The sequence below is a fragment of the Microtus ochrogaster genome, chromosome 24 (assembly GCF_000317375.1).
Source record: "Microtus ochrogaster isolate Prairie Vole_2 chromosome 24, MicOch1.0, whole genome shotgun sequence".
Lineage (NCBI taxonomy): Eukaryota > Metazoa > Chordata > Mammalia > Rodentia > Cricetidae > Microtus > Microtus ochrogaster.
The window spans coordinates 31,849,519-31,860,642 of record NC_022024.1 but is presented as its reverse complement, the minus strand read 5'-3'; the positions used below and the strand labels follow the sequence as shown (position 1 = coordinate 31,860,642).

The 11,124-nt window shown below is 41.9% G+C and overlaps 1 protein-coding gene across 5 annotated transcripts in view; it reads right to left on the bottom strand.

Moving 5' to 3' along the window:
- The window catches only part of Scyl2 (SCY1 like pseudokinase 2), a 59,794-nt gene that overhangs the window by 24,055 nt on the left and 24,615 nt on the right, over window positions 1–11,124 (bottom strand). For 3 of the 5 annotated variants that reach the window (XR_003377959.1, XM_026784539.1, XM_026784540.1), the window contains exons 9-15: window positions 10,448–10,624; window positions 7,950–7,961; window positions 7,720–7,842; window positions 6,599–6,712; window positions 4,805–4,937; window positions 3,949–4,067; window positions 2,110–2,210 (exon numbers count right to left, since the gene is read on the bottom strand). Coding sequence is in view for 4 of the 5 variants with exons in the window: in XM_026784539.1 (XP_026640340.1) it covers window positions 2,110–2,210; window positions 3,949–4,067; window positions 4,805–4,937; window positions 6,599–6,712; window positions 7,720–7,842; window positions 7,950–7,961; window positions 10,448–10,624 (779 nt within the window). In the remaining variant the exon portion in view is untranslated. The remainder of the gene's footprint in view (window positions 1–2,109; window positions 2,211–3,948; window positions 4,068–4,804; window positions 4,938–6,598; window positions 6,713–7,719; window positions 7,843–7,949; window positions 7,962–10,447; window positions 10,625–11,124) is intronic. The other 2 variants (XM_005358189.3, XM_005358190.3) reach the window with 1 other exon arrangement.

Below are 11,124 nucleotides of genomic sequence, written 5' to 3'. Positions count from 1 at the left end.
ATAAAGGCTTGGCCTATAGCAAGGTAGAACTTAGTTAGGCAGGGAAAACTAAACTGTATGGTGGGAGAGAGAAGGGTGGAGTCAGAGAGAAGCCATGGAGCCGCTGGAGACAGATGCTGGGAACTTTAGCCGGTAAACCACAGCCACGTGGTGATACACAGATTAATAGAAATGGGTTAAATTCATATGTAAGAGTTAGCCAATAAGACGCTAGAGCTAATGCGGCAAGCAGTGATTTAATTAATACAGCATCTGTGCAGTTATTTGGGGGCCAAGCAGTGGGAACTAACAAACGGCCTCCAACAACACAACCCAGGAGTGCTTTGCTTAGATAAACCTGGATTATTTATTACATCAGTGGCAGGGAGTTCTCTTAACTAGGAATTAAACTTCACCAAACATTGAGTTTTGCAGTTATCAGCTGGCTGTGAGAAAATCACTCTTCGTCCCCCACTGTTGGTCAGACTTGCTCAGCGAGTTATCCAATTTCATGTTGCAGCCTCTGAAGGGGTCCAGGAGACTTTCTGCCTTCTCCTGTCTGTGAAGGGACTGCAGTGACAGATGGCTAGCCTGTTCTGGGGTAGAAACAGTCTCTACCATTTGGGGCCCGTGTATGGAAGATGTCCTGCACAGGGGTACCCCAAACCTCCTACTGTTTTGACCCTAGGCTATTTTCGGAGGATGCTGTCTTAGTCTTCGGGTCTCTGGATAATGGTTTATGAATGGGTACTTCCAGGAACAAGCTTGCTCCCCGAACACCCTATAAAATTTATCCAAACTGGGGCTGAGCTACCCTGGCCAAGTCCCTGAGCTCTGCATCCCTGCCCCCTTCTCCTTCTGCTGTCCCTAGCCTTTCTTGGATGCTCACTCTTAACTCTGCCTGTGTTCCCCAGCTTAAGCTGCAACCTGCTGTATCCTCCACATGGCCCAGCCCCTCTGACGCTCCTCCTCCTGTTCCTGCAGAGCCTTCTCCATGCTCTGGGCAGCGGGCTGGCCCAACCTGGTAAGAGCTGCCTTACCACCAAAAATCACCTTTCATTCTTACGGTTTCTTTCTACCTTGGGGATTTTTAGGTGGGTCAGCTGACAGCTTCCTGGGAAAAGTTCTGTTCATCTGTCAGGAGTGTGTGTACAAATAATGTAGCTACAGAATGCTGTTTTAAAATCTGTAAAACTTGTAACTCCAGATTACAACTGCTCTGGAAAAATATAAACACATGGACAGCTGCCATTTCAGTTGAGGTCAAAACAAAAACGTCAGCACCATCTTTACTAAGGACACCCACCTGTGTGCGTTGGCCCCACCACGGAGTCATTCCACTCCAATATACTTTGACTTATGATATCTATCTATATGATAATTCCTGTCCTGTCCTATAACAATGCTGATTTACTGAGATATTAAAGGTGCATCTCTACATTCATGTATGCAAGTAAATTTTTTTGCAAGACAAATTTTTCAACTTAAGAATAAACCCCTTGATGCTAATTTAAAACACTAAATTGTTTACAACACTAAAACTTCGTTTTGCCTTGTACAGATTAAAATTATGCTCTTGGTCTCAGGACAACTAAAAACTAGAGACTAAAATCTTCCTTCTAATCTTCTTGCCTCTGCGACATTGGTACACTGTAACTAATTGGGTAAACTGTTTATCCAAATTTAACTTATATGTCTAATTTAAAAATATCAGACAGATAAAGGTACCCTGATTCTCACGTGCATACTCTAAGAGTATGGTATTAAAAAAACTTCTTATGATAGAGACATGCTAGCTCCTGCAGCATCCTGTGGCTCCTACAAGAAGAAACATGGCTGGAGAACTTCCTCCTGGAGGCTCTGGATGTGGCAAGGCCACCCACACAGCAAAAAGCTGGCTTTTCACCCCATCAGCTACCTTGTCCCTGCCTGGAATGGATGACAGAACTCTGGGGGAATCGGACGTCTCATCCTGCCAAGACAGACTGAACCCAACCCCAACAGGAGAATCTGCAGGACTAATCTATTGGAAAAATTTAAAATGCATCACATATAAGCAAATTAAAGAGCCATCTGTCTTCCTACTGAGTGCTGCCCTGGCCGGCATGCCACACGTGCACAGCTGCTCACCTCTGCTGCTCCTCCATCATGTGAAGCTGCTCCAGCTTAGTCCTGTGCTCAGACTCCAGCCTGCTCAGCATCTCCTTTATGACGGCAATGAAAGAGCTGAACTGGCACGGTAAGAGACAGAGATGGTGAGGACGTCAATCATGACAACTCCGTAGTCAATACTAACGGCCTGCACTCTCCCCGTGGAACAGGACTCACTGCACCAGACACAGTGCAGTTCATTTAAACTCAGAATACCAAAGCCTTCAGTCTTTGAATGGAGGGGCAGTATGGCTGATAAAGCTTTTAGGTTCTGGTATTTTAAATTTATTTTATTTTATGTGTATGAATGTTTGGTCTGCACGCATGTATGTGCACCATGCGCATGGTGATGTCCACAGAGATCAAAAGAGGGCATCAGAGCCCCTGAATCTGATGGTTATGAACTATCATGTGGGTACAAAGAACCAAACTCAGGTCCTCTGCAAGAGCAACAAGTGCTCTCTCTAGTTCCCTGGAAATGTTTTATAACATCCTCAATCAGATAGAGAAATCAACGAAAACTCAAGAACTGTTCTGGGCATATTCCTCTTCACAGTCAGGGTCTCCCATCTGCAAGCCCTAACCTGACAGCCCAGGTAAACACAAAGCATTAAATCTAGGAGCAGAGGATAAAGGCTCACCTTACTACTTCAGACGCAACGTTGAGTCTGATTAACTTTCTCCACCTTCAAAACTCTGCCCGTTAAGAACTCTTCTCCAATGCTCAACCCTTCCTCCCTCTCAGCTCGCCGTTCTTCATTGCTGTTACTCACTTTTCCACCTAATTCTAGGTCTTCCCTGCCTGCCTACCACAGGTCCTCAATTAGACAGTAATTTGGCTCAGTCTTTTACACGTCCCATTGACACCAGACTCCTATGGTCTTCTTTTGATTCGATTTCTCTTCCTGGCACTGCATTACGACTGGGCTACAGTGAAGAATAAGCAGAAGACCCAGCCTCAAGGAAGCTATAGTGCCACAGTCTCAGGGGTGTGCAGAAACAATTCTGTACCAACTTTTCTACACACATTTCTCCCGTGCTCAAAGGTTTACCACATCTTCACAGTTCAATACCTAAAGCAAATAGGTATTCAAGTCCACCCTGTCATCTCACTTCATCTCTTCAGTCCCCTGCCACTGAACTATCCTCCTTTCTACTGTTTCTGTCACTGTGTGCTCGCCTACGACGAGTGGGAAGACCATCACTTCCTTTAGGACATAACAAGACCCTGACTTCAGTCTGACAAAACAAGGCTGCTGTCTGGGAGAGAGCTATGTGTACAGAATTGATAACATACAGCTAAGACTAAGACCCTCAGTCCAATAGCCCAGAAGAAGCCAAATCCTAAAACAACCACTTAAGAAAACTAAGAAGCAGATGATTGCCCAGATGGACCTTCAAATGAGACCCAAGGTCTTGATTATAGCACGGTAAGAAACTCTCATTGTGGAACAAATTCAACTAAGCCGAGTCCTGGTGTGGCTGATCATAGAAAATGTACGATTAGTAAGTAAGCATTGCTTAAAAATATTAAAACACTTGTGTATGGTAATTTTTTATGTAGTAATAACATCTAAACAGACTGTCACTTTGCTCATATCAACACACAGCCCCAAATTTAAAGTAGATGCAATCTCAGCACCCTGCTCATTACCTCCTCCAATGAGGCCTTTGAGGACTATCCTTCTACTCCATAACCTTAACTAACTCTGTGGCATGTTTTACTTTTTTGGCCACCTATATCTGTAATATAATACAAGCACACAATACAAGTAGCAAAAAGAAAAAAAAAATCAAATACACATAAAATATCCCCACCTGATTGAGGTTAAGATTGTTTTCAATACTCAGGGGAATGAGATGAGGCAGTACTTTTCCAGCCAGCTGCTCTTTGGTGATTCCCAGTTTCTTATGAGTGAAAGTACACTTATAGATACCTGAGGGGACAAAGCGATCAACATCAGGAACTGGCACCCAGTGCACAGAAACCATGAACTTACTCTATCTATGAAAAGCCTTTGCAATGGGTATGGCACAGATGTCGCCCTCTTATATTGAGGATGCTCTCTTCCACGTGGACCAGCTGCACCCCCAGTCCAGGCATATAAATACTATGGCATATTTATCCTGCACTCTTTTGGTTTGAGAGCACACTTAATAACAACACAAAACTAAAGGCTTGGTTACGATAACCCAACAACCAGGTTACAGAACAATTCCTTACCCTAGAAACATCTATTTCAGAACTCCATTTCAAGATGTTTAAATACAGACACAGTGAGGAGTAGAGGCTACACGTTCACTTCTGACAGTCAAACTCAGCACAGCAGGTTTGCCTCTTTACACTACTTTATAGAAGAAAGTTATACACTATCACATCAGCCTAAATTATCTTACTTCTCCCCGTTCCCCCATGCTGGGAATCAAATGCCAATGCCCATGAGTCAAGCGCTCCCTTATGGACCCAGCCTTCTAGTACATAAATGTCAGAGTCTACTTCTTTTGTTGTTAAAGAGGAAGACGTTTATAATGTGGCATTTATCTAATAACTCTACAACTGCATAATGTCATAAACATAAAAATGAAGTGCAATGGCTTTATAGAATGAGCATTTTACTAAAAAAACAACTGAATTAAGGTTAAAATGATACCAAATGACATTAAGTTCAGCTACCTAGAATTCCCATGAGGACCGCAGGCTCCTTGGAGGGAATCTGTTGTAAGAAGGGTAGGATATCATCAAGTACAAACCACTTATCCAAGTACTCCAAAATCTTGCCTAAACAGACTAATGAATTCACACGAACCTATTAAAAAAAAATAAATTACATGTAAATTTGTCAGAAGTTTCTATGGTGTAAAATAAAATACTTTAGTATAAATTTAATCTTCAAATATACACATGCTAAAAATCTCAATAAAAACAGATTTACTAAAGTAGATTGTATAAGCATGGCCTTACTAACATAAGAAATTTGATGGGCAGTGTTGGCCCAGCCCTAGAGAGGCTGAGGCAGGTGATTTTAAGTTGCCGGTCCGCCTGGTCTACAGACTGAGTTTCAGGACAGCCAGGGCTACACATATCAACAAAACACCAGTCTAAAAAAAATTAAGCAGAAAATAATTCCATTGAATAATAGTTTACAGGAAAATAAAGATTTTTTTTCTATTTGTTCAACTACTTTCTGAAATTAAAGCACAGAATAATGTAAATTCAAAATACTACCTAAATGTTTAACCTGTTCTCAGAGTCAGTTTATTAAAGAACTAATGCATCTACTGGACATAAATTAATAGTGCTGGTTTAATTTTATTTTCCTTTGATGCATAAAATATTAGATAAATCACAAATATACCTCTTGAAATGTTGTACTTAGCTATGCTCTGTTTTTCTTCATTTTTAGGCAATTTTAATCAATGGTTTATGGTTTTAGCATTTCCTAGTTCAAACTGCCAGACCCTAGAGAGTAAGTCTATAAATTCACCACAGAAATTCCTATCAGCCTCTCCAAGGCAAGCTAGAAGCACTGAAAGTCCCATCTAAAACGCATTTTTTAAAGTGAGACATGAGATGCAAACCCATTTCAGAATTACTATTCTAACATGCATGCCTGTGCATCTTCATAAGACCCTGTCTTGAAGGTCCAGGACCAGCTGGCGTTTTCAGACCACCAAGTGTCTGTGCACTCTACATTCACTTACCCCGCACGCGTAGAGGGCTGTATAATAAATACTTTAAGATTTGTGTTAACATAAATTTATAACAGCAAAAATAAAGCATTAAGGGTTCTGAAATGGCATTTTAAAAACTGAAATTTTACCATCTATTAAGTATGAGGACATCCTCAAGGCCATGGGCGGTAGTTTACAGAATCAGAATAAAGCCCATTTCACTCGATGCTTGCACTTCAGTGATGACGCTTCTCCTACTTCGTTCAGTATTCTATCTCCGTCTCAGAGCCTTTCCACAAGGGACACCGACTGATATGGATTGGAAGTCTAGCAGGTAAAACTGGGTCGCACTGCTTTGGCCTCAAGTCTAGTACACTACTGTTTTTGTCTAATTCACACACCACAAGGAAAAGATGGATGAGGATTTCCAATGATCAAGCTTTATAAAAGGCAAATTTATTAAGTTCTGGGAAATATAAATGTCTTTAAGGGCCAAAAAGAGGGTTCAGCAGGTAGAGCAGCGTGTGAGTTCGATCCCTGCAACTATGTGGTTGAAGGAGAGAACAAACTGTCTTGACTTCCACATGTTCAAACACATGCATGAATGCATGCATGCTCACACACACAAAGGGCAAATACATGTAAAAATAAGTCAGATGAAAAAAATGTAAAATACTGTATGTAGGTCACCTATAACTAAGACAAAGTCCACAAATGAACCAGAAGCTGGTTATTAATAAATGGGAAAATGAAACCAACTGAGCAGTGAGAGACAAACATTAAGTAGAATACTTACAGCAAGGGAAGATGTTTGCAAACAAGCATTTTTAATTCTTGGAATCAAAGCATTTTTCATGGAAGGGTAGTCTATGAGATTTGCAAAAGTTGGGATGATGTTCAGACAGAGCTCCTATTGGAAAACAAATCTGTCAGTGTCCAGGAAAGGCTCTCAGCTTCGCTCACACCCTCAGCTAGTTGCCACTGTATAAATAAACTTCCACGTGTTTACAAAGTCCTGACACTTGAAAAATGACATGGCTCCACAGGGCCTGCGGTAGTGTCTAAGAGGCTATAACTATAACCAGTTCTGTACTGGTTTGCTTTCCCTTGAGACATGGTCTTTATGTAGCCCAAGCTGGCCTCAGTCTGCAGCCCTCCTGCTTTAGCCTAAATACTGGGATTGCAGGCCAGTACGGCTCATGGTACAGGGCTCTACCTCTAGAGAGCTGACAAGCAGAGGTGAACACAGCTCCTGCTTATCCTGTGACTAATTATAAGGAGAAAAAAATTCAACCTCACTCTTAAATAAACTTAGAGGAAGACAAAAATGAATAAAAAAAAAATGTGATTTTAAATACATGGTAGAAGCAGATGTATACAAGGCAGTACAAACCTACAGTCCCAGCCACAGTGTTTTTGAGACAGGGTATCATGTAACCCAGGCTAGCCTTGAATTCCGGCAGGTGCTGGGGGAGTCCAGAACAGGTATTAGATCCCCTAGAGCTCAAGTTATAGGCAGTTGTGAGCAGCCTGACACGGGGGCTGGGAACCTAACTTGTGTCCTGTAGAAGAGGTGCAGGAGGGGGTGGGGGGCCGGCGTGACGCTGGCGTACATTTTAATCCCAGCATTTAGGAAGCACGAGCAGATGGAGCTCTGTGAACAAGTCCAGCCCGGGCTACACAATAAGGCCATCTCCGAACAAACAAACAGCACCTGCTCTTAACCTCTGAGCCATCTCCCCAGCCCTCCTTTAGCTCAAGTTAATACAGATGGACACAGTGAGTCAGTGAGGTAATGCGATAAACATAGTAACGACTGAGCGCACACAGAATGTTAGGACAACTTTATAATATGCCTTACTACTTCTTCCTCTTGCCTAAAGACCATCATGAGAAAGATCAACCCAGACACTGTACCTGGATCTGAATGGAAGGTGCCTCCAGAGCCCTGTAGACCATGGGCAGCACACTGTTCTTTATCTCGTCAGGAGGGGTTTTGGTTAGGAGCAAATCCATTTTTTGTAGAAAAATTAACAAAATCTGTGGGAGAAAAGGGAAGATGTATTAAAATTCTACAATCTTTGAGAAATTCAATATGTCAAAAGGTAGTGTTTTCAGAAGAATAAGTTGTGTATTTTGACACTCACCATGTTGCTAGCCTGAAGGCATGGAAGACAAAAACACAGGCATCAAGTCTCTTACATTTCTCTAAGCACAACCCTTAACTGTTTTCACCTTACTTAAAGCGAACTTCCAACATGTCTACAGTAACACAGGACTACAAGTTCCAACTATCCAGAAAGCTACTGCGCTTAAAAAAAATAAAAGCCAAAGAAAAAGATGTCTCAAAGGGGAAATTGTATCATTCGGTTTCTATGAAAGTACAGAAATGAAAAGATCTGTAAGGAAAAATTCTAGAAATAAACATTTTTAATTGTCCCTAATCTTTTTTTCTTTTCCCTAGCAGTCTCTACATACTTAAATTGTAAGAAACAAACCAAAATACTTAGGTGAGATGTTTTTTAATTATTTACTTTTATGTGCATGAGTGTTTGGCCTGCAAAGATGTCTGTGACTACATGGAGGCCAGAAAGTGGCACTGGAGTTATGAATGGCTGTGAGCTGCCAGGTGGGTGCTGGGAACTGAACCCAGGTCCTCTGGAAGAGCAGGCGTTCTCAGCTGCTGGGCCACCTCTCCAAGTCCAGAACACTTAGTTTTGCCAATGCTCAATTAAAATTTTCAGAAGGGCTTATTAACTGAAACCATGAGAGGGAGGAAACACCTAGTTACCTGGGATGAAAACCATGACAAAGCAACTTGAAGGCTAGAGGTTGATTTGGACCACAGTCCCACGCAGAGGGAATCTGAAGCAGCTGGAGATGCAAACTCACAGGCGCGCTCACACACACACTCCGCACCCCACCCCCCTCGCTCGCTCCCTCTACTTGCCAGTACTCAGATGGGACAACCTGACCTGACAATTACACAGTCAGAGTCTCTCCTCAGGAGATCCTACACATGCGGCCAACAACCAAACTTTACCAACATAAAAAGAACGGGGTCAAATGGGAACCGAGATCATGTGTCTTGGGATTTTATCATGGCACATGAAGAATCAGGCAGTGCGATGCCACCAACCTTTCCTCTGGACACTGTGACAACTGGCAGGGAGCCCTGCTTTAAAGCTCATGGCTCTGTCCTGTGACCATTCCCTGGCTGGACAGCCTGCCTGATGACACACGCCTTTAATCTCAGCACTCAGGAGGCAGAGGCAGGTGAATCTTAGCAACTTTGCGGTTAGCTGAACTACATAGCGAGTGCCAAGCAAGTCAGAGCGACATGCTGCAACCCCTCCCAGAGAAAGAGGAGTAGGGACAAGGGATAGCAGGGGGATGAAAGAGGAGAATCGCTCAAGCGCATGCTACTCAAGGATGTCATAACGATATGTAACACCTTATATGCTCGTTTTTATAAATTAAAAAATAAATCCCCATTTTCAAGGGAAGAACTGTAAAGAACCACAATCCACTACACCAGACTGATAGCAGCTGACTGCTAAGCTCCCATCACCCAGCAGTAGAAACACCTAATGATTTCAGCATGTGCCAGCAACTCTGCATTGAGAAATGGGCATAAAAAGCTTTCAGATGAGAATGACCAATACAAAGTTCTAGACAAGAGATAAACCCAGATTCTAATCCAGGCATGTAACCCCAGTGTTCTTAAACTCAGGACAACTCTGTTTCTGACAAATACATACTGTAACAAAACCTGTTTAATTCACTTGACACATACATATTACATATAGAATGTGCTTTTTTCACGTGCATATTTCTATGATGCTTTACACTTTTTCCTCTTTTAATGAAAGTTTATTACCAAGAAAATAAAGAAACAACCGACACAATCCTCTGCAAATTAACTACTGAAGAGCCAACCGAATAAAACTATCTCAAACCAGAAATATGACTATTATTTTACCAAACTGCTACCTTTCCATTAGGAACAGTGCAACACATGCAAAATTTGATTGCAATTTGTTTTTCTAAAACAATGATTTATGGAGAGTCACAGATACTCATTTGCTAAGTTTAATCACAATCTTGGCAACGATTCAAATGTATGCAAAATAGCTTTCTGTCTAGTGAAAAAAAATCTAATATACTTACCTCAATGTTTTAAACATTTAAAATTTTCAATTCATTTTTCTTTAGTGTATATGGTGCCTTGCCTGAATGTGTGCCTGTGTTGGTTCCTGGAGTCCAGACTTCGATCCACTGGACAGGAGCTACAGATGGTATGATCCACCATGTGGGTGCTGAGAACCAACCCCAGGTCCTCGAGAGACAGGCTCTTAAGTACTATCCCATTTCTCTAGCCTCTACTTACCCATCCTTTATTTTGTTTTGTTGAGACTGGGTTTCTCTGTGCAGCCCTGGCTGTCCTGGAACTCACTCTGTAGACCAGGTTGGCCTTGAACTGACAGAAATCTGTCTGCCTCTGCCTCTGCTTCCTGAGTGCTGGGAATAAAGGTGTGCTACCCGGCAACTTAGTCCATTTTTAAAAGCTCAAAATGCCACTGGTTTGTTTTTAGCGGTAGTCATCACTGTAACCGTATGATACTCAGAAGCACGCGTAACATACCTGTACAGGCTCCTGCTGTTTAAACACAGGACCAAGTTCAGGCAGAATTAATCTGACATATTCTTCTTTGGTACACTCCTCAGCAATCAGTAAAACATTGGGCAAAACAAAAGGTACCATATCAGGGTTTACAAATTCTGAAGTCAAACAAGGCAAAATTCTCTGCACGATGACACGCTGAAAGGGAAAATGAAAAATTCATAAAAACAAAAGTATTTCAGGACTTTAAAGTGACCATAAAGTTCATGGCTGAAACTGAAATTTTTTTTTTTTTTTTTTAGAGAAAAATAAGATTCTGTTGCTTGTTACGACAAAACAAACAGCACAGGGCCAGCATATCCCAAATAAAACAGGATACATGATCACACCACCTTAGCAAATCTCTAACTAGTGCTCACGGATAGTGTTATTCCACTTAATCCTGTCACTACTTAGGATTCCTGCCACCTAGCAAAGCATTATCCTGACTTTCTAACTGGCAATCCACGGGGGGCAACCATGCCTGTTTAGTGTAACAGCTTGGGAGGAATGGCAATATTTCTACTTTCTGTCCACTCTCCAAACCTCCTGAGTAAAGGGGTGCACAGACAATGGCTGTGACCGGAGCAGCTCTGGAATTAGCTTTACAAACAATATCTTCGTTAGCATCCACCGTTTTTTTTTTGTTTTTTTTTTTT